The 23,975-nt window shown below is 49.9% G+C and overlaps 1 protein-coding gene across 1 annotated transcript in view; it reads left to right on the top strand.

The window, feature by feature from the left end:
- Positions 1-23,975, top strand: part of LOC140470037 (neural cell adhesion molecule L1-like) — a 91,935-nt gene that overhangs the window by 64,851 nt on the left and 3,109 nt on the right. Inside the window, exon 13 of the mRNA XM_072566497.1 lies at positions 9,861-10,027. Within this exon, the coding sequence (XP_072422598.1) occupies positions 9,861-10,027 (167 nt within the window). The remainder of the gene's footprint in view (positions 1-9,860; positions 10,028-23,975) is intronic.

Here is a 23,975-nt window from a genome sequence, read left to right as displayed (position 1 = left end):
CTGTTACCTGTACAGGTGAGTGTGTGTGTATCTCTGTCAGATGGATACCTGTACAGGTGAGTGTGTGTGTATCTCTGTCAGACGGATACCTGTACAGGTGAGTGTGTGTATCTCTCTCGGAATAATACCTGTACAGGTGAGTGTGTGTGTATCTCTGTCAGACTGTTACCTGCACAGGTGAGTGTGTGTATCTCTGTCAGACTGATCCCTGTACATGTGAATGTGTGTATCCCTGTCAGGCTGATACCTGTACAGGTGAGTGTGTGTATCTCTGTCAGGCTGATCCCTGTACATGTGAGTGTGTGTATCTCTGTCAGACTGTTCCCTGTACAGGTGAGTGTGTGTGTATCTCTGTCAGACTGATCCCTGTGCATGTGAGTGTGTGTATCTCTGTCAGACTGTTACCTGTACAGGTGAGTGTGTGTGTATCTCTGTCAGACTGATACCTGTACAGGTGAGTGTGTGTATCTCTGTGAGGCTGATACCGAAACAGGTGAGTGTGTGTGTATCTCTCTCAGACTGATACCTGTACAGGTGAGTGTGTGTATCTCTCTCAGACTGATACCTGTACAGGTGATTGTGTGTATGTCTGTCAGGCTGATCCCTGTACAGGTGAGTGTGTGTATCTCTGTCAGACTGTTGCCTGTACAGGTGAGTGTGTGTGTGTCTCTGTCAGACTGATGCCGGGACAGGTGAGTGTGTGTGTATCTCTCTCAGACTGATACCTGTACAGGTGATTGTGTGTATGTCTGTCAGACTGTTACCTGTACAGGTGAGTGTGTGTATCTCTCTCAGACTGTTACCTGTACAGGTGAGGGTGTGTATCTCTGTCAGACTGTTACTTGTACAGGTGAGTGTGTGTGTGTCTCTGTCAGACTGATGCCGGGACAGGTGAGTGTGTGTGTATCTCTGTCAGGCTGATGCCGGGACAGGTGAGTGTGTGTACCCCTGTCAGACTGTTACCTGTACATGTGAGTGTGTGTATTTCTCTCAGACTGTTACCTGTACAGGTGAGTGTGTGTGTGTGTCTCTCTCAGACTGTTACCTGTACAGGTGAGTGTGTGTCTCTCTGTCAGGCTGATCCCTGTACAGGTGAGTGTGTGTGTATCTCTGTCAGACTGTTACCTGTACAGGTCAGTGCGTGTATCTCTCTCAGACTGTTACCTGTACAGGTGAGTGTGTGTGTATCTCTGTCAAACTGTTACCTGTACAGGTGAGTGTGTATATCTCTGTCAGACTGTTACCTGTACAGGTGAATGTGTGTATCTCCGTCAGGCCCATACCTGTACAGGTGAGTGTGTGTGTATCTCTGTCAGATTGTTACCTGTATAGGTGAGTGTGTGTATCTCTGTCAGACTGATCCCTGTACATGTGAGTGTGTGTATCTCTGTCAGACTGTTCCCTGTACAGGTGAGTGTGTGTGTATCTCTGTCAGACTGTTACCTGTACAGGTGAGTGTGTGTGTATCTCTGTCAGACTGTCCCTGTACAGGTGAGTGTGTGTGTATCTCTGTCAGACTGATCCCTGTACATGTGAGTGTGTGTATCTCTGTCAGACTGTTCCCTGTACAGGTGAGTGTGTGTGTATCTCTGTCAGACTGTTACCTGTACAGGTGAGTGTGTATATCTCTGTCAGACTGTTACTTGTACAGGTGAATGTGTGTATCTCCGTCAGGCCCATACCTGTACAGGTGAGTGTGTGTGTATCTCTGTCAGAATGTTACCTGTATAGGTGAGTGTGTGTATCTCTGTCAGACTGTTACCTGTACATGTGAGTGTGTGTGTATCTCTGTCAGACTGATGCCTGTACAGGTGAGTGTGTGTATCTCTGTGAGGCTGATACCGAGACAAGTGAGTGTGTGTATATCTCTGTCAGACTGTTACCTGTACAGGTGAGTGTGTGTATCTCTCTCAGACTGATACCTGTACAGGTGATTGTGTGTATGTCTGTCAGGCTGTTACCTGTACAGGTGAGTGTGTGTATCTCTGTCAGACTGTTACCTGTACAGGTGAGTGTGTGTGTATCTCTGTCAGGTTGTTACCTGTAGAGGTGAGTGTGTGTATATCTGTCAGACTGAACCCTGTACATGTGAGTGTGTGTATCCCTGTCAGGCTGATCCCTGTACAGGTGAGTGTGTGTATCTCTGTCAGACTGTTACCTGTACAGGTGAGTGTGTATCTCTGTCAGGCTGATACCTGGACAGGTGAATGTGTGTATCTCTGTCAGACTGAACCCTGTACATGTGAGTGTGTGTATCTCTGTCAGGCTGTTACCTGTACATGTGATTGTGTGTATCCCTGTCAGACTGTTACCTGTACAGGTGAGTGTGTGTGTATCTCTATCAGTCTGATCCCTGTACAGGTGATTGTGTGTATCTCTGTCAGTCTGATACCTGCACAGGTGAGTGTGTGTATCTCAGACTGTTAGTTGTGCAGGTGAGTGTGTGTATCTCTGTCAGACGGATACCTGTACAGGTGAGTGTGTGTATCTCTGTCAGGCTGATACCGGGGCAGGTGAGTGTGTGTATCTCTGTCAGACTGATCCCTGTACAGGTGAGTGTGTGGATCTCTGTCAGACTGTTACCTGTACAGGTGAGTGTGTGTGTGTCTCTCTGTCAGACTGATACCTGTACAGGTGAGTGTGTGTGTATCTCTAGCAGACTGATAGCTGTACAGGTGAGTGTGTGTATCTCTGACAGACTGATCCCTGTACAGGTGAGTGTGTGTATCTGTCAGATTGATACCTGTACAGGTGATTGTGTGTATGTCTGTCAGACTGTTCCCTGTACAGGTGAGGGTGTGTATCTCTGTCAGGCTGATGCCGGGACAGGTGAGTGTGTGTACCCCTGTCAGACTGTTACCTGTACATGTGAGTGTGTGTATTTCTCTCAGACTGTTACCTGTACAGGTGAGTGTGTGTGTGTCTCTGTCAGACTGTTACCTGTACAGGTGAGTGTGTGTATCTCTGTCAGTCTGATACCGGGACAGGTGAGTGTGTGTGTATCTCTCTCAGACTGTTACCTGTATCTCTGTCAGTCTGATACCTGTACAGGTGAGGGTGTATATCTCTGTCAGACTGATCCCTGTACAGGTGAGTGTGTGTATCTCTGTCAGGCTGATCCCTGTACAGGTGAGTGTGTGTGTATCTCTGTCAGACTGTTACCTGTACAGGTCAGTGCGTGTATCTCTCTCAGACTGTTACCTGTACAGGTGAGTGTGTGTGTATCTCTGTCAAACTGTTACCTGTACAGGTGAGTGTGTATATCTCTGTCAGACTGTTACCTGTACAGGTGAATGTGTGTATCTCCGTCAGGCCCATACCTGTACAGGTGAGTGTGTGTGTATCTCTGTCAGATTGTTACCTGTACAGGTCAGTGTGTGTATCTCTGTCAGACTGTTCCCTGTACAGGTGAGTGTGTGTATCTCTGTCAAACTGTTACCTGTACAGGTGAGTGTGTGTGTATCTCTGGCAGACTGATCCCTGTACAGGTGATTGTGTGTATGTCTGGCAGACTGATACCTGTACAGGTGAGTGTGTGTGTATCTCTGTCAGACTGTTACCTGCACAGGTGAGTGTGTGTATCTCTGTCAGGCTGATGCCGGGACAGGTGAGTGTGTGTGGCTCTCTCAGACTGTTACCTGTACAGGTGAGTGTGTGTGGATCTCTGTCAGACTGTTACCTGTACAGGTGAGTGTGTGTGTATCTCTGTCAGATGGATACCTGTACAGGTGAGTGTGTGTGTATCTCTGTCAGACGGATACCTGTACAGGTGAGTGTGTGTATCTCTCTCGGAATAATACCTGTACAGGTGAGTGTGTGTGTATCTCTGTCAGACTGTTACCTGCACAGGTGAGTGTGTGTATCTCTGTCAGACTGATCCCTGTACATGTGAATGTGTGTATCCCTGTCAGGCTGATACCTGTACAGGTGAGTGTGTGTATCTCTGTCAGGCTGATCCCTGTACATGTGAGTGTGTGTATCTCTGTCAGACTGTTCCCTGTACAGGTGAGTGTGTGTGTATCTCTGTCAGACTGATCCCTGTGCATGTGAGTGTGTGTATCTCTGTCAGACTGTTACCTGTACAGGTGAGTGTGTGTGTATCTCTGTCAGACTGATACCTGTACAGGTGAGTGTGTGTATCTCTGTGAGGCTGATACCGAAACAGGTGAGTGTGTGTGTATCTCTCTCAGACTGATACCTGTACAGGTGAGTGTGTGTATCTCTCTCAGACTGATACCTGTACAGGTGATTGTGTGTATGTCTGTCAGGCTGATCCCTGTACAGGTGAGTGTGTGTATCTCTGTCAGACTGTTGCCTGTACAGGTGAGTGTGTGTGTGTCTCTGTCAGACTGATGCCGGGACAGGTGAGTGTGTGTGTATCTCTCTCAGACTGATACCTGTACAGGTGATTGTGTGTATGTCTGTCAGACTGTTACCTGTACAGGTGAGTGTGTGTATCTCTCTCAGACTGTTACCTGTACAGGTGAGGGTGTGTATCTCTGTCAGACTGTTACTTGTACAGGTGAGTGTGTGTGTGTCTCTGTCAGACTGATGCCGGGACAGGTGAGTGTGTGTGTATCTCTGTCAGGCTGATGCCGGGACAGGTGAGTGTGTGTACCCCTGTCAGACTGTTACCTGTACATGTGAGTGTGTGTATTTCTCTCAGACTGTTACCTCTACAGGTGAGTGTGTGTGTGTGTCTCTCTCAGACTGTTACCTGTACAGGTGAGTGTGTGTCTCTCTGTCAGGCTGATCCCTGTACAGGTGAGTGTGTGTGTATCTCTGTCAGACTGTTACCTGTACAGGTCAGTGCGTGTATCTCTCTCAGACTGTTACCTGTACAGGTGAGTGTGTGTGTATCTCTGTCAAACTGTTACCTGTACAGGTGAGTGTGTATATCTCTGTCAGACTGTTACCTGTACAGGTGAATGTGTGTATCTCCGTCAGGCCCATACCTGTACAGGTGAGTGTGTGTGTATCTCTGTCAGATTGTTACCTGTATAGGTGAGTGTGTGTATCTCTGTCAGGCTGATCCCTGTACAGGAGAGTGTGTATCTCTGTCAGACTGATTCCTGTACAGGTCAGTGTGTGTATCTCTGTCAGACTGTTCCCTGTACAGGTGAGTGTGTGTATCTCTGTCAAACTGTTACCTGTACAGGTGAGTGTGTATATCTCTGTCAGACTGTTACCTGTACAGGTGAATGTGTGTATCTCCGTCAGGCCCATACCTGTACAGGTGAGTGTGTGTATATCTCTGTCAGACTGTTACCTGTACAGGTGAGTGTGTGTGTATCTCTGTCAGACTGTCCCTGTACAGGTGAGTGTGTGTGTATCTCTGTCAGACTGTTCCCTGTACAGGTGAGTGTGTGTGTATCTCTGTCAGACTGTTACCTGTACAGGTGAGTGTGTATATCTCTGTCAGACTGTTACCTGTACAGGTGAATGTGTGTATCTCCGTCAGGCCCATACCTGTACAGGTGAGTGTGTGTGTATCTCTGTCAGAATGTTACCTGTATAGGTGAGTGTGTGTATCTCTGTCAGACTGATCCCTGTACATGTGAGTGTGTGTATCTCTGTCAGACTGTTCCCTGTACAGGTGAGTGTGTGTGTATCTCTGTCAGACTGATGCCTGTACAGGTGAGTGTGTGTATCTCTGTGAGGCTGATACCGAGACAGGTGAGTGTGTGTGTATCTCTGTCAGACTGATACCTGTACAGGTGAGTGTGTGTATCTCTCTCAGACTGATACCTGTACAGGTGATTGTGTGTGTATCTCTGTCAGACTGATACCTGTACAGGTGAGTGAGTGTATCTCTATCAGACTGTTACCTGTAATGGTGAGTGTGTGTATCTCTGTCTGTCTGATACCTGTACAGGTGAGTGTGTGTATGTCTGTCAGGCTGTTACCTGTACAGATGAGTGTGTGTGTATCTCTGTCAGACTGTTACCTGTACAGGTGATTGTGTGTATCTCTGTCAGGCTGATCCCTGTACAGGAGAGTGTGTATCTCTGTCAGACTGATTCCTGTACAGGTCAGTGTGTGTATCTCTGTCAGACTGTTCCCTGTACAGGTGAGTGTGTGTATCTCTGTCAGGCTGATACTGGGACAGGTGAGTGTGTGTATCTCTGTCAGACTGTTGCCTGTACAGGTGAGTGTGTGTATCTCTGTCAGACTGAACCCTGTACATGTGAGTGTGTGTATCCCTGTCAGGCTGATCCCTGTACAGGTGAGTGTGTGTATCTCTGTCAGACTGTTACCTGTACAGGTGAGTGTGTATCTCTGTCAGGCTGATACCTGGACAGGTGAATGTGTGTATCTCTGTCAGACTGAACCCTGTACATGTGAGTGTGTGTATCTCTGTCAGGCTGTTACCTGTACATGTGATTGTGTGTATCCCTGTCAGACTGTTACCTGTACAGGTGAGTGTGTGTGTATCTCTATCAGTCTGATCCCTGTACAGGTGATTGTGTGTATCTCTGTCAGTCTGATACCTGCACAGGTGAGTGTGTGTATCTCAGACTGTTAGTTGTGCAGGTGAGTGTGTGTATCTCTGTCAGACGGATACCTGTACAGGTGAGTGTGTGTATCTCTGTCAGGCTGATACCGGGGCAGGTGAGTGTGTGTATCTCTGTCAGACTGATCCCTGTACAGGTGAGTGTGTGGATCTCTGTCAGACTGTTACCTGTACAGGTGAGTGTGTGTGTGTCTCTCTGTCAGACTGATACCTGTACAGGTGAGTGTGTGTGTATCTCTAGCAGACTGATAGCTGTACAGGTGAGTGTGTGTATCTCTGACAGACTGATCCCTGTACAGGTGAGTGTGTGTATCTGTCAGATTGATACCTGTACAGGTGATTGTGTGTATGTCTGTCAGACTGTTACCTGTACAGGTGAGGGTGTGTATCTCTGTCAGGCTGATGCCGGGACAGGTGAGTGTGTGTACCCCTTTCAGACTGTTACCTGTACATGTGAGTGTGTGTATTTCTCTCAGACTGTTACCTGTACAGGTGAGTGTGTGTGTGTCTCTGTCAGACTGTTACCTGTACAGGTGAGTGTGTGTATCTCTGTCAGTCTGATACCGGGACAGGTGAGTGTGTGTGTATCTCTCTCAGACTGTTACCTGTATCTCTGTCAGTCTGATACCTGTACAGGTGAGGGTGTATATCTCTGTCAGACTGATCCCTGTACAGGTGAGTGTGTGTATCTCTGTCAGGCTGATCCCTGTACAGGTGAGTGTGTGTGTATCTCTGTCAGACTGTTACCTGTACAGGTCAGTGCGTGTATCTCTCTCAGACTATTACCTGTACAGGTGAGTGTGTGTGTATCTCTGTCAAACTGTTACCTGTACAGGTGAGTGTGTATATCTCTGTCAGACTGATCCCTGTACAGGTGAGTGTGTGTATCTCTGTCAGGCTGATCCCTGTACAGGTGAGTGTGTGTGTATCTCTGTCAGACTGTTACCTGTACAGGTCAGTGCGTGTATCTCTCTCAGACTATTACCTGTACAGGTGAGTGTGTGTGTATCTCTGTCAGACTGATCCCTGTACAGGTGAGCGTGTGTATCTCTGTCAGACTGATCCCTGTACAGGTGAGTGTGTGTATCTGTCAGACTGATACCTGTACAGGTGATTGTGTGTATGTCTGTCAGGCTGTTACCTGTACAGGTGAGTGTGTGTATCTCTGTCAGACTGAACCCTGTACATGTGAGTGTGTGTGTATCTCTGGCAGACTGATCCCTGTACAGGTGATTGTGTGTATGTCTGGCAGACTGATACCTGTACAGGTGAGTGTGTGTGGATCTCTGTCAGACTGTTACCTGTACAGGTGAGTGTGTGTGTATCTCTGTCAGATGGATACCTGTACAGGTGAGTGTGTGTGTATCTCTGTCAGACGGATACCTGTACAGGTGAGTGTGTGTATCTCTCTCGGAATAATACCTGTACAGGTGAGTGTGTGTGTATCTCTGTCAGACTGTTACCTGCACAGGTGAGTGTGTGTATCTCTGTCAGACTGATCCCTGTACATGTGAATGTGTGTATCCCTGTCAGGCTGATACCTGTACAGGTGAGTGTGTGTATCTCTGTCAGGCTGATACCTGTACAGGTGAGTGTGTGTGTGTCTCTGTCAGACTGTTACCTGTACAGGTGAGTGTGTGTGTATCTCTGTCTGACTGATACCTGTACAGGTGAGTGTGTGTATCTCTGTCAGACTGTTACCTGTACAGGTGAGGGTGTGTATCTCTGTCAGGCTGATGCCGGGACAGGTGAGTGTGTGTGTCTCTCTCAGACTGTTACCTGTACAGGTGAGTGTGTGTATCTCTGTCAGACTGATACCTGTACAGGTGAGTGTGTGGATCTCTGTCACACTGATCCCTGTACAAGTGAGTGTGTGTATCTCTCTCATCCTGTTACCTGTACAGGTCAGTGTGTGTGTATCTCTGTCAGACTGTTACATGTACAGGTGAGTGTGTGTGTATCTCTGTCAGACTGTTACCTGTACAGGTGAGTGTGTGTATCTCTGTCAGACGGATACCTGTACATTGAGTGTGTGTATCTCTCTCGGACTAATACCTGTACAGGTGAGTGTGTGTGTATCTCTGTCAGACTGATACCTGTACAGGTTAGTGTGTGTGTATCTCTGTCAGACTGATCCCTGTACAGGCGTGTGTGTGTCTCTCTGTCAGACTGATACCTGTACAGGTGAGTGTGTGTATCTCTGGCAGACTGATACCGGTACAGGTGAGTGTGTGTATTTCTCTCAGACTGATACCTGTACAGGTGATTGTGTGTGTATCTCTGTCAGACTGATACCTGTACAGGTGAGTGTGTGTATCTCTGTCAGACTGATACCTGTACAGGTGAGTGTGTGTGTGTGTGTCTGTCAGACTGTTACCTGTACAGGTGAGTGTGTGTGTATCTCTGTCTGACTGATACCTGTACAGGTGAGTGTGTGTATCTCTGTCAGACTGATCCCTGTACAGGTGAGTGTGTGTATCTCTGTCAGACTGTTACCTGTACAGGTGAGTGTGTGTATCTCTGTCTGGCTGATACCGGGACAGGTAAGTGTGTGTATCTCTGTCAGACTGATTCCTGTACAGGTGAGTGTGTGTATCTCTGTCAGACTGATACCGGTACAGGTGATTGTGTGTGTCTCTGTCAGACTGTTACCTGTACATGTGATTGTGTGTATCTCTGTCAGACTGTTACCTGTACAAGTCAGTGTGTGTATCTCTGTCAGACTGATACCGGTACAGGTGAGTGTGTGTATCTCTGTCAGACTGATACCTGTACAGGTGAGTGTGTGTATCTCTCTCTGACCCAGAACAATACATGCATCTGCATATAGGTTAGCCCTCTGAGCTGGAAGGTTCGTTTTTCAGATGTTTCGTCACCATCCTGAGTAACGTCATCAGTCAGCCTCCGGATGGAACACCGTTGTTGTGGTCCACTTTCTATTTCTGGGTTTGGGTTTCCTTGGGTCGGGGGGTGTCATTTCCTGTGGAGGCGTCACCGACCCACGGAAACCCGACCACATAAGCAGAAAGTGGGCCACAGCCAACAGTGTTCCATCCGGAGGCTCACTGATGACGTTCCCTGGGACGGTGGCGAAACGTCTGAAAGCGACCGAACCCACATCCAGAACCTCAACCTGAGCGACACGTCCTCCTCCCAAATCGCTCTTCCCTGGGTCCTTGCGTGAATGCTCTCACCTCAGTCCCATGGGTACGTTTCTCCCCCAGCTCAGGGAGCCCAATCCGAGGGGGCGCGTGGCGTGACAGGGAATTGTGGGTGGCCGTCCGAACATTGGAATTGACCTGTGTTTTTTTTTCCTGGGGTGGGTTTGGGGTCTTGGACGCTCCAGGACCAAAGAAGGGGTGGAGGCGGTTTTGCATGATCACCGGTATTTCCTGAACACCAGCGGGACGCTCCGTATCGACGCCACACGCAAGGCAGACGCTGGAATCTTCACCTGCACCGCGTCGAACAGGGTCGGAACGGACAGTATCGCGGCAACCCTGACCGTCAAGAGTAAGGCTGAGAGGGAGATTGCTCATCGGGAAGGGGGAATCGAGGGGTTATATTCCAGGCTGAGGGGTTTAATCAGGAAGGGGGAATCGAGGGGTTATATTCCAGGCCAAGGAGCTTAATCAGGAAGGGGAAATCGAGGGGTTATATTCCAGGCCAAGGAGCTTAATCAGGAAGGGGGAATCGAGGGGTTATATTCCAGGCTGAGGGGTTTAATCAGGAAGGGGGAATCGAGGGGTTATATTCCAGGCTGAGGGGTTTAATCGGGAAGGGGAATCGAGGGGTTATATTCCAGGCTGAGGGGTTTAATCAGGAAGGGGAATCGAGGGGTTATATTCCAGGCTGAGGGGTTTAATACAGGAACGGGGAATCGAGGGGTTATATTCCAGGACGAGGGGTTTAATCAGGAAGGGGGAATCGAGGGGTTATATTCCAGGCTGAGGGGTTTAATACAGGAACGGGGAATCGAGGGGTTATATTCCAGGACGAGGGTTTTAATCAGGAAGGGGGAATCGAGAGGTTATATTCCAGGCTGAGGGGTTTAATACAGGAACGGGGAATCGAGGGGTTATATTCCAGGCTGAGGGGTTTAATCAGGAAGGGGGAATCGAGGGGTTATATTCCAGGCTGAGGGATTTAATCGGGAACGGGGAATCGAGGGGTTATATTCCAGGCCGAGGGGTTTAATCGGGAAGGGGGAATCGAGGGGTTATATTCCAGGCTGAGGGGTTTAATACAGGAACGGGGAATCGAGGGGTTATATTCCAGGCTGAGGTGTTTAACCGGGAAGGGGGAATCGAGGGGTTATATTCCAGGTTGAGGGGTTTAATCAGGAAGGGGAATCGAGGGGTTATATTCCAGGCCGAGGGGGTAATCAGGAAGGGGAATCGAGGGGTTATATTCCAGGCTGAGGGGTTTAATCAGGAACGGGGAATCGAGGGGTTATATTCCAGGCTGAGGGGTTTAATCAGGAAGGGGGAATCGAGGGGTTATATTCCAGGCTGAGGGGTTTAATCAGGAAGGGGGAATCGAGGGGTTATATTCCAGGCCGAGGGGTTTAATCAGGAAGGGGAATCGAGGGGTTATATTCCAGGACGAGGGTTTTAATCGGGAACGGGGAATCGAGGGGTTATATTCCAGGCTGAGGGGTTTAATCAGGAAGGGGAATCGAGGGGTTATATTCCAGGACGAGGGTTTTAATCGGGAACGGGGAATCGAGGGGTTATATTCCAGGCTGAGGGGTTTAATCAGGAAGGGGGAATCGAGGGGTTATATTCCAGGCTGAGGGGTTTAATCAGGAAGGGGAATCGAGGGGTTATATTCCAGGCTGAGGGGTTTAATCAGGAAGGGGAATCGAGGGGTTATATTCCAGGACGAGGGTTTTAATCGGGAACGGGGAATCGAGGGGTTATATTCCAGGCTGAAGGGTTTAATCAGGAAGGGGAATCGAAGGGTTATATTCCAGGCCGAGGGGTTTAATCAGGAAGGGGAATCGAGGGGTTATATTCCAGGACGAGGGTTTTAATCGGGAACAGGGAATCGAGGGGTTATATTCCAGGCTGAGGGGTTTAATCAGGAAGGGGAATCGAGGGGTTATATTCCAGGACGAGGGTTTTAATCGGGAACGGGGAATCGAGGGGTTATATTCCAGGCTGAGGGGTTTAATCAGGAAGGGGGAATCGAGAGGTTATATTCCAGGCTGAGGGGTTTAATCAGTAAGGGGGAATCGAGGGGTTATATTCCAGGCTGAGGGGTTTAGTCAGGAAGGGGGAATCGAGGGGTTATATTCCAGGCTGAGGGGTTTAGTCAGGAAGGGGGACTCGAGGGGTTATATTCCACGCTGAGGGGTTTAATCAGGAAGGGGGAATCGAGGGGTTATATTCCAGTCCGAGGGGTTTAATCAGGAAGGGGGAATCGAGGGGTTATATTCCAGGCCGAGGGGTTTAATCAGGAAGGGGAATCGAGGGGTTATATTCCAGGCCGAGGGGTGTAATCGTGAAGGGGAATCGAGGGGTTATATTCCAGGCTGAGGGGTTTAATCAGGAAGGGGGAATCGAGAGGTTATATTCCAGGCTGAGGAGTTTAATCAGGAAGGGGGAATCGAGGGGTTATATTCCAGGCCGAGGGGTGTAATCAGGAAGTGGAATCGATGGGTTATATTCCAGGCTGAGGGGTTTAATCAGGAAGGGGGAATCGAGAGGTTATATTCCAGGCTGAGGGGTTTAATCGGTAAGGGGGAATCGAGGGGTTATATTCCAGGCCGAGGGGTTTAATCAGGAAGGGGAAGCAAGGGGTTATATTCCAGGCCGAGGGGTTTAATCAGGAAGGGGGAATTCGAGGGGTTATATTCCAGGCTGAGGGGTTTAATCAGGAAGGGGGAATCGAGGGGTTATATTCCAGGCTGAGGGGTTTAATCAGGAAGGGGAATCGAGGGGTTATATTCCAGGCTGAGGGGTTTAATCAGGAAGGGGAATCGAGGGGTTATATTCCAGGACGAGAGTTTTAATCGGGAACGGGGAATCGAGGGGTTATATTCCAGGCTGAAGGGTTTAATCAGGAAGGGGAATCGAGGGGTTATATTCCAGGCCGAGGGGTTTAATCAGGAAGGGGAATCGAGGGGTTATATTCCAGGACGAGGGTTTTAATCGGGAACAGGGAATCGAGGGGTTATATTCCAGGCTGAGGGGTTTAATCAGGAAGGGGAATCGAGGGGTTATATTCCAGGACGAGGGTTTTAATCGGGAACGGGGAATCGAGGGGTTATATTCCAGGCTGAGGGGTTTAATCAGGAAGGGGGAATCGAGAGGTTATATTCCAGGCTGAGGGGTTTAATCAGTAAGGGGGAATCGAGGGGTTATATTCCAGGCTGAGGGGTTTAGTCAGGAAGGGGGAATCGAGGGGTTATATTCCAGGCTGAGGGGTTTAGTCAGGAAGGGGGACTCGAGGGGTTATATTCCACGCTGAGGGGTTTAATCAGGAAGGGGGAATCGAGGGGTTATATTCCAGTCCGAGGGGTTTAATCAGGAAGGGGGAATCGAGGGGTTATATTCCAGGCCGAGGGGTTTAATCAGGAAGGGGAATCGAGGGGTTATATTCCAGGCCGAGGGGTGTAATCGTGAAGGGGAATCGAGGGGTTATATTCCAGGCTGAGGGGTTTAATCAGGAAGGGGGAATCGAGAGGTTATATTCCAGGCTGAGGAGTTTAATCAGGAAGGGGGAATCGAGGGGTTATATTCCAGGCCGAGGGGTGTAATCAGGAAGTGGAATCGATGGGTTATATTCCAGGCCGCGGGGTTTAATCAGGAAGGGGGAATCGAGGGGTTATATTCCAGGCCGAGGGGTTTAATCAGGAAGGGGAATCGAGGGGTTATATTCCAGGCCGAGGGGTGTAATCGTGAAGGGGAATCGAGGGGTTATATTCCAGGCTGAGGGGTTTAATCAGGAAGGGGGAATCGAGAGGTTATATTCCAGGCTGAGGAGTTTAATCAGGAAGGGGGAATCGAGGGGTTATATTCCAGGCCGAGGGGTGTAATCAGGAAGTGGAATCGATGGGTTATATTCCAGGCTGAGGGGTTTAATCAGGAAGGGGGAATCGAGAGATTATATTCCAGGCTGAGGGGTTTAATCGGTAAGGGGGAATCGAGGGGTAATATTCCAGGCTGAGGGGTTTAATCAGGAAGAGGAATAGAGGGGTTATATTCCAGGACGAGGGTTTTAATCGGGAACGGGGAATCGAGGGGTTATATTCCAGGCTGAGGGTTTAATCGGGAAGAGGGAATCGAGGGGTTATATTCCAGGCTGAGGGGTTTAATCGGGAAGGGGGAATCGAGGGGTTATATTCCAGGCTGAGGGGTTTAATCGGGAAGGGGGAATCGAGGGGTAATATTCCAGGCTGAGGGGTTTAATCAGGAAGAGGAATAGAGGGGTTATATTCCAGGACGAGGGTTTTAATCGGGAACGGGGAATCGAGGGGTTATATTCCAGGCTGAGGGGTTTAATCGGGAAGGGGGAATCGAGGGGTTATATTCCAGTCCGAGGGGTTTAATCGGGAACAAGGGAATCGAGGGGTTATATTCCAGGCTGAGGGGTTTAATCGGGAAGGGGGAATCGAGGGGTTATATTCCAGTCCGAGGGGTTTAATCGGGAACGGGGAATCGAGGGGTTATATTCCAGGCTGAGGGGTTTAATCAGGAAGGGGGAATCGAGGGGTCATATTCCAGACTGAGGGGTTTAATCAGGAAGGGGGAATCGAGGGGTTATATTCCAGGCCGAGGGGTTTAATCGGGAAGGGGAATCGATGGGTTATATTCCAGGACGAGTGTTTTAATCGGGAACGGGGAATCGAGGGGTTATATTCCAGGCTGAGGGGTTTAATCAGGAAGGGGGAATCGAGGGGTTATATTCCAGGCCGAGGGGTTTAATCGGGAAGGGGAATCGAGGGGTTATATTCCAGGACGAGGGTTTTAATCGGGAACGGGGAATCGAGGGGTTATATTCCAGGCTGAGGGGTTTAATCAGGAAGGGGAATCGAGGGGTTATATTCCAGGCCGTGGGGTTTAATCAGGAAGGGGGAATCGAGGGGTTATATTCCAGGCTGAGGGGTGTAATCAGGAAGGGGAATCGAAGGGTTATATTCCAGGCTAATGGTTTTAATCAGGAAGGGGAATCGATGGGTTATATTCCAGGCTGAGGGGTTTAATCAGGAAGGGGGAATCGAGGGGTTATATTCCAGGCCGTGGGGTTTAATCAGGAAGGGGGAATCGAGGGGTTATATTCCAGGCCGTGGGGTTTAATCAGGAAGGGGGAATCGTGGGGTTATATTCCAGGCTGAGGGGTTTAATCAGGAAGGGGGAATCGAGGGGTTATATTCCAGGCCGTGGGGTTTAATCAGGAAGGGGGAATCGAGGGGTTATATTCCAGGCCGAGGGGTTTAATCAGGAGGGGGGAATCGAGGGGTTATATTCCAGGCCGAGGGGTTTAATCAGGAAGGGGGAATCGAGGGGTTATATTCCAGGCCGAGGGGTTTAATCAGGAAGGGGGAATCGAGGGGTTATATTCCAGGCCGAGGGGTTTAATCAGGAGGGGGGAATCGAGGGGTTATATTCCAGGCCGAGGGGTTTAATCAGGAAGGGGGAATCGAGGGGTGATATTCCAGGCCGAGGGGTTTAATCAGGAAGGGGGAATCGAGGGGTTATATTCCAGGCTGATGGGTTTAATCGGGAAGGGGGAATCGAGGGGTTATATTCCAGGCTGAGGGGTTTAATCTGGAAGGGGCAATCGAGGGGTTATATTCCAGTCCGAGGGGTTTAATCAGGAATGGGGAATCGAGGAGTTATATTCCAGGCTGAGGGGTTTAATCAGGAAGGGGGAATCGAGGGGTTATATTCCAGGCTGAGGGGATTAATCAGGAAGGGGGAATCGAGGGGTTATATTCCAGGCTGATGGGTTTAATCGGGAAGGGGGAATCGAGGGGTTATATTCAAGGCTGAGGGGTTTAATACAGGAACGGGGAATCGAGGGGTTATATTCCAGGCTGAGGGGATTAATCAGGAAGGGGGAATCGAGTGGTTATATTCCAGGCTGATGGGTTTAATCGGGAAGGGGGAATCGAGGGGTTATATTCAAGGCTGAGGTGTTTAATACAGGAACGGGGAATCGAGAGGTTATATTCAAGGCTGAGGGGTTTAATACAGGAACGGGGAATCGAGGGGTTGTATTCCAGGCCGAGGGGTTTAATACAGGAACGGGGAATCGAGGGGTTATATTCAAGGCTGAGGGGTTTAATACAGGAACGGGGAATCGAGGGGTTATATTCAAGGCTGAGGGGTTTAATACAGGAACGGGGAATCGAGAGGTTATATTCAAGGCTGAGGGGTTTAATGCAGGAACGGGGAATCGAGGGGTTATATTCAAGGCTGAGGGGTTTAATACAGGAACGGGGAATCGAGAGGTTATATTCAAGGCTGAGGGGTTTAATACAGGAACGGGGAATCGAGGGGTTATCTTCAAGGCTGAGGGGTTTAATACAGGAACGGGGAATCGAGGGGTTATATTCAAGGCTGAGGAGTTTAATACAGGAACGGGGAATCGAGGGATTATATTCCAGGCCGAGGGGTTTAATACAGGAACGGGGAATCGAGGGGTTATATTCATGGCTGAGGGGTTTAATACAGGAACGGGGAATCGAGGGGTTATATTCAAGGCTGAGGGGTTTAATACAGGAACGGGGAATCGAGAGGTTATATTCCAGGCTGAGGGGTTTAATCGGGAAGGGGGAATCGAGGGGTAATATTCCAGGCTGAGGGGTTTAATCAGGAAGAGGAATAGAGGGGTTATATTCCAGGACGAGGGTTTTAATCGGGAACGGGGAATCGAGGGGTTATATTCCAGGCTGAGGGTTTAATCGGGAAGAGGGAATCGAGGGGTTATATTCCAGGCTGAGGGGTTTAATCGGGAAGGGGGAATCGAGGGGTTATATTCCAGGCTGAGGGGTTTAATCGGGAAGGGGGAATCGAGGGGTAATATTCCAGGCTGAGGGGTTTAATCAGGAAGAGGAATAGAGGGGTTATATTCCAGGACGAGGGTTTTAATCGGGAACGGGGAATCGAGGGGTTATATTCCAGGCTGAGGGGTTTAATCGGGAAGGGGGAATCGAGGGGTTATATTCCAGTCCGAGGGGTTTAATCGGGAACGGGGAATCGAGGGGTTATATTCCAGGCTGAGGGGTTTAATCGGGAAGGGGGAATCGAGGGGTTATATTCCAGTCCGAGGGGTTTAATCGGGAACGGGGAATCGAGGGGTTATATTCCAGGCTGAGGGGTTTAATCAGGAAGGGGGAATCGAGGGGTTATATTCCAGACTGAGGGGTTTAATCAGGAAGGGGGAATCGAGGGGTTATATTCCAGGCCGAGGGGTTTAATCGGGAAGGGGAATCGAGTGGTTATATTCCAGGACGAGGGTTTTAATCGGGAACGGGGAGTCGAGGGGTTATATTCCAGGCTGAGGGGTTTAATCAGGAAGGGGGAATCGAGGGGTTATATTCCAGGCCGAGGGGTTTAATCGGGAAGGGGAATCGAGGGGTTATATTCCAGGACGAGGGTTTTAATCGGGAAGGGGAATCGAAGGGTTATATTCCAGGCTAATGGGTTTAATCAGGAAGGGGAATCAATGGGTTATATTCCAGGCTGAGGGGTTTAATCAGGAAGGGGGAATCGAGGGGTTATATTCCAGGCCGTGGAGTTTAATCAGGAAGGGGGAATCGAGGGGTTATATTCCAGGCTGAGGGGTTTAATCAGGAGGGGGGAATCGAGGGGTTATATTCCAGGCTGAGGGGTTTAATCAGGAAGGGGGAATCGAGGGGTTATATTCCAGGCCGAGGGGTTTAATCCGGAAGGGGAATCGAGGGGTTATATTCCAGGCCGAGGGGTTTAATCAGGAAGGGGAATCGAGGGGTTATATTCCAGGCCGAGGGGTTTAATCAGGAAGGGGGAATCGAGGGGTTATATTCCAGGCCGAGGGGTTTAATCAGGAAGGGGGAATCGAGGGGTTATATTCCAGGCTGAGGGGTTTAATCGGGAAGGGGGAATCGAGGGGTTATATTCCAGTCCGAGGGGTTTAATCAGGAACGGGGAATCGAGGAGTTATATTCCAGGCCGAGGGGTTTAATCAGGAAGGGGGAATCGAGGGGTTATATTCCAGGCTGAGGGGATTAATCAGGAAGGGGGAATCGAGGGGTTATATTCCAGGCTGATGGGTTTAATCGTGAAAGGGGAATCGAGGGGTTATATTCAAGGCTGAGGGGTTTAATACAGGAACGGGGAATCGAGGGGTTATATTCCAGGCTGAGGGGATTAATCAGGAAGGGGGAATCGAGTGGTTATATTCCAGGCTGATGGGTTTAATCGGGAAGGGGGAATCGAGGGGTTATATTCAAGGCTGAGGTGTTTAATACAGGAACGGGGAATCGAGAGGTTATATTCAAGGCTGAGGGGTTTAATACAGGAACGGGGAATCGAGGGGTTATATTCAAGGCTGAGGGGTTTAATACAGGAACGGGGAATCGAGGGGTTATATTCAAGGCTGAGGGGTTTAATACAGGAACGGGGAATCGAGAGGTTATATTCAAGGCTGAGGGGTTTAATACAGGAACGGGGAATCGAGGGGTTATATTCAGGGCTGAGGGGTTTAATACAGAAACGGGGAATCGAGTGGTTATATTCCCGGCCGAGGGGTTTAATCAGGAAGGGGGAATCGAGGGGTTATATTCCAGGAGGAGGGGTTTAATACAGGAACGGGGAATCGAGAGGTTATATTCAAGGCTGAGGGGTTTAATACAGGAACGGGGAATCGAGGGGTTATATTCCAGGCTGAGGGGTTTAATACAGGAACGGGGAATCGAGGGGTTATATTCATGGCTGAGGGGTTTAATACAGGAACGGGGAATCGAGGGGTTATATTCAAGGCTGAGGGGTTTAATACAGGAAGTGGGAATCGAGGGGTTATATTCCAGGCCGAGGGGTTTAATACAGGAACGTGGAATCGAGGGGTTATATTCCAGGCCGAGGGGTTTAATACAGGAACGGGGAATCGAGGGGTTATATTCCAGGCCGAGGGGTTTAATTCAGGAACGGGGAATCGAGAGGTTATATTCAAGGCTGAGGGGTTTAATACAGGAACGGGGAATCGAGGGGTTATATTCAAGGCTGAGGGGTTTAATACAGGAACGGGGAATCGAGGGGTTATATTCAAGGCTGAGGGGTTTAATACAGGAACGGGGAATCGAGGGGTTATATTCAAGGCTGAGGGGTTTAATACAGGAACGGGGAATCGAGAGATTATATTCAAGGCTGAGGGGTTTAATACAGGAAGGGGGAATCGAGGGGTTATATTCAAGGCTGAGGGGTTTAATACAGGAACGGGGAATCGAGAGGTTATATTCAAGGCTGAGGGGTTTAATACAGGAACGGGGAATCGAGGGGTTATATTCAAGGCTGAGGGGTTTAATACAGGAACGGGGAATCGAGGGGTTATATTCAAGGCTGAGGGGTTTAATCGGGAAGAGGGAATCGAGGGGTTATATTCCAGGCTGAGGGGTTTAATCGGGAAGGGGGAATCGAGGGGTTATATTCCAGGCTGAGGGGTTTAATCGGGAAGGGGGAATCGAGGGGTAATATTCCAGGCTGAGGGGTTTAATCAGGAAGAGGAATAGAGGGGTTATATTCCAGGACGAGGGTTTTAATCGGGAACGGGGAATCGAGGGGTTATATTCCAGGCTGAGGGGTTTAATCGGGAAGGGGGAATCGAGGGGTTATATTCCAGTCCGAGGGGTTTAATCGGGAACGGGGAATCGAGGGGTTATATTCCAGGCTGAGGGGTTTAATCGGGAAGGGGGAATCGAGGGGTTATATTCCAGTCCGAGGGGTTTAATCGGGAACGGGGAATCGAGGGGTTATATTCCAGGCTGAGGGGTTTAATCAGGAAGGGGGAATCGAGGGGTTATATTCCAGACTGAGGGGTTTAATCAGGAAGGGGGAATCGAGGGGTTATATTCCAGGCCGAGGGGTTTAATCGGGAAGGGGAATCGAGTGGTTATATTCCAGGACGAGGGTTTTAATCGGGAACGGGGAGTCGAGGGGTTATATTCCAGGCTGAGGGGTTTAATCAGGAAGGGGGAATCGAGGGGTTATATTCCAGGCCGAGGGGTTTAATCGGGAAGGGGAATCGAGGGGTTATATTCCAGGACGAGGGTTTTAATCGGGAAGGGGAATCGAAGGGTTATATTCCAGGCTAATGGGTTTAATCAGGAAGGGGAATCAATGGGTTATATTCCAGGCTGAGGGGTTTAATCAGGAAGGGGGAATCGAGGGGTTATATTCCAGGCCGTGGGGTTTAATCAGGAAGGGGGAATCGAGGGGTTATATTCCAGGCTGAGGGGTTTAATCAGGAGGGGGGAATCGAGGGGTTATATTCCAGGCTGAGGGGTTTAATCAGGAAGGGGGAATCGAGGGGTTATATTCCAGGCCGAGGGGTTTAATCCGGAAGGGGAATCGAGGGGTTATATTCCAGGCCGAGGGGTTTAATCAGGAAGGGGAATCGAGGGGTTATATTCCAGGCCGAGGGGTTTAATCAGGAAGGGGGAATCGAGGGGTTATATTCCAGGCCGAGGGGTTTAATCAGGAAGGGGGAATCGAGGGGTTATATTCCAGGCTGAGGGGTTTAATCGGGAAGGGGGAATCGAGGGGTTATATTCCAGTCCGAGGGGTTTAATCAGGAACGGGGAATCGAGGAGTTATATTCCAGGCCGAGGGGTTTAATCAGGAAGGGGGAATCGAGGGGTTATATTCCAGGCTGAGGGGATTAATCAGGAAGGGGGAATCGAGGGGTTATATTCCAGGCTGATGGGTTTAATCGTGAAAGGGGAATCGAGGGGTTATATTCAAGGCTGAGGGGTTTAATACAGGAACGGGGAATCGAGGGGTTATATTCCAGGCTGAGGGGATTAATCAGGAAGGGGGAATCGAGTGGTTATATTCCAGGCTGATGGGTTTAATCGGGAAGGGGGAATCGAGGGGTTATATTCAAGGCTGAGGTGTTTAATACAGGAACGGGGAATCGAGAGGTTATATTCAAGGCTGAGGGGTTTAATACAGGAACGGGGAATCGAGGGGTTATATTCAAGGCTGAGGGGTTTAATACAGGAACGGGGAATCGAGGGGTTATATTCAAGGCTGAGGGGTTTAATACAGGAACGGGGAATCGAGAGGTTATATTCAAGGCTGAGGGGTTTAATACAGGAACGGGGAATCGAGGGGTTATATTCAGGGCTGAGGGGTTTAATACAGAAACGGGGAATCGAGTGGTTATATTCCCGGCCGAGGGGTTTAATCAGGAAGGGGGAATCGAGGGGTTATATTCCAGGAGGAGGGGTTTAATACAGGAACGGGGAATCGAGAGGTTATATTCAAGGCTGAGGGGTTTAATACAGGAACGGGGAATCGAGGGGTTATATTCCAGGCTGAGGGGTTTAATACAGGAACGGGGAATCGAGGGGTTATATTCATGGCTGAGGGGTTTAATACAGGAACGGGGAATCGAGGGGTTATATTCAAGGCTGAGGGGTTTAATACAGGAAGTGGGAATCGAGGGGTTATATTCCAGGCCGAGGGGTTTAATACAGGAACGTGGAATCGAGGGGTTATATTCCAGGCCGAGGGGTTTAATACAGGAACGGGGAATCGAGGGGTTATATTCCAGGCCGAGGGGTTTAATTCAGGAACGGGGAATCGAGAGGTTATATTCAAGGCTGAGGGGTTTAATACAGGAACGGGGAATCGAGGGGTTATATTCAAGGCTGAGGGGTTTAATACAGGAACGGGGAATCGAGGGGTTATATTCAAGGCTGAGGGGTTTAATACAGGAACGGGGAATCGAGGGGTTATATTCAAGGCTGAGGGGTTTAATACAGGAACGGGGAATCGAGAGATTATATTCAAGGCTGAGGGGTTTAATACAGGAAGGGGGAATCGAGGGGTTATATTCAAGGCTGAGGGGTTTAATACAGGAACGGGGAATCGAGAGGTTATATTCAAGGCTGAGGGGTTTAATACAGGAACGGGGAATCGAGGGGTTATATTCAAGGCTGAGGGGTTTAATACAGGAACGGGGAATCGAGGGGTTATATTCAAGGCTGAGGGGTTTAATACAGGAACGGGGAATCGAGGGATTATGTTGTATGATTAGGAGGTGTTGCTGGAGAAATGGCTGTGAGCAGGTCATCCACTGGAACAGACACATCGGAAGCAGAATTGGCCATTCGGCCCCTTGAGTCTGTCCCGCCATTCCGTAGGAGAATGGCCCACTCAATCTCCATGTCCCTCGCTTTCTCTCCCGCCTCGGCCCACCTCCCAGCCCCCTGTCCGTCCCTTTACTCCATTCAGCCCCGAACAAAACTGCTCAGAGTTCACCCGACACAGAGGTCCCGGCCATTCGGCCCATCGAGCCTGACCTGGCATTCCGTAAGAGGGCGGCTCATTGTCGAACGCTTGCTCCCAACCCCGCACCCACTCCCGACTTCCCTCCCACTCCCTGCCCCACCTTCCGACGTTCTCTCTCCCCCCTTCCACCCCATACCCTTTTGGAATTACATCCAACTCCGTCTCGGAAATGTCCAATGTTCCAGCCCCCCAACCACAGAGAATCCCACAGACTCCCTCCCCCCCACTCTCTGGGTGAAGATGCTTCTCCCCATCTCAGTCCCACCCTGTCTCCTTTAGCCCCCCCTGGGTCTGAGGTGATGAGGAACAACCTTCCTGCGCTGCCAACCACTCACCCGTCTAGTCCTGTTTGAATTGGATCGGTTTTGATCAGATTCCCCCTCCTCGTCCTTCTAACTCCAGTGAATATAATCCCTAACTGATCCAGTCTCTCTCCCTGTGGTCTCTCCCATGAAACAGCCTTTCCTCTGGAGCCAGAACGATCTTCCCTCAGATACAGAAGACCCCGACACTGCCCCCACAATGCTCTGGGAGCGGTGGTCTTTTCCCTGTACAATCAATCACAGTGGGACATCCCTCGCTCCCGGGCTCCAAGACTCTCCTGATGGAGTCCAGTGCTTCCGTGAGCCTTCCTCGCCCTCAGTAATGTTTACGTTCTGCGAGGGGTGTGTGTGAGGAACACCCGCCCTCCATCGTAACGACCAACCGCGGCCCCTTTCCCAATCTTCCATGAGCCTTCCTCGCTGTCCAAGAGAGAGCAGGAAGATGGTTAAAGCTCGGAGAGAATCTTTCTTTGCACGGCAAAGGGTTACGGTGAGGGGGCAACACGAGGAAAACATCGCACACGCTCTTACTGAACACACAGTCTACTCCTGGTTCTTATATTTTTAAAAGATATTAGGGCCGACGCAGTAGCTCCGTGGTTAGCACTGCTGCCTCACCGCGCCAGGAACCCGGGTTCGATCCAACCCTCGGGCAACTGTCTGTGTGGAGTTTGCACATTCTCCCCGTGTCTGTGTGGGATTCCTCTGGGTGCTCCTGTATCCTCCCACAGTCCAAAGGTGTACAGGTTAGGGTGGATTGGCTGTGCTAAATTGTCCCCGTAGTACCCAGGGATGTGCAGGTTAGGGTGGATTGGCTGTGCTAAATTGTCCCCGTAGTACCCAGGGATGTGCAGGTTAGGGTGGATTGGCCGTGCTAAATTGTCCCCGTAGTGCCCAGGGATGTGCAGGTTAGGGTGGATTGGCCCTGCTAAATTGTCCCTGTAGTGCCCAGGGATGTACAGGTTAGGGTGGGATTGGCCGTGCTAAATTGTCCCGTAGTGCCCAGGGATGTACAGGTTAGGGTGGATTGGCCGTGCTAAATTGTCCCCGTAGTGCCCAGGGATGTGCAGGTTAGGGTGGATTGGCCGTGCTAAATTGTCCCCGTAGTACCCAGGGATGTGCAGGTTAGGGTGGATTGGCCGTGCTAAATTGTCCCCGTAGTGCCCAGGGATGTGCAGGTTAGGGTGGATTGGCCCTGCTAAATTGTCCCTGTAGTGCCCAGGGATGTACAGGTTAGGGTGGATTGGCCGTGCTAAATTGTCCCGTAGTGCCCAGGGATGTACAGGTTAGGGTGGATTGGCCGTGCTAAATTGTCCCGTAGTGCCCAGGGATGTCCAGGTTAGGGTGGATTGGCCGTGCTAAATTGTCCCCGTAGTGCCCAGGGATGTGCAGGTTAGGGTGGATTGGCCGTGCTAAATTGTCCCCGTAGTGCCCAGGGATGTACAGGTTAGGGTGGATTGGCCGTGCTAAATTGTCCCCGTAGTGCCCAGGGATGTACAGGTTAGGGTGGATTGGCCGTGCTAAATTGTCCCGTAGTGCCCAGGGATGTACAGGTTAGGGTGGATTGGCCGTGCTAAATTGTCCCGTAGTGCCCAGGGATGTGCAGGTTAGGGTGGATTGACCGTGCTAAATTGT

Source organism: Chiloscyllium punctatum, chromosome 50 (genome assembly GCF_047496795.1).
Source record: "Chiloscyllium punctatum isolate Juve2018m chromosome 50, sChiPun1.3, whole genome shotgun sequence".
In the NCBI taxonomy this organism is placed as follows: domain Eukaryota; kingdom Metazoa; phylum Chordata; class Chondrichthyes; order Orectolobiformes; family Hemiscylliidae; genus Chiloscyllium; species Chiloscyllium punctatum.
This window is presented reverse-complemented; position numbering and strand designations above follow the sequence as displayed.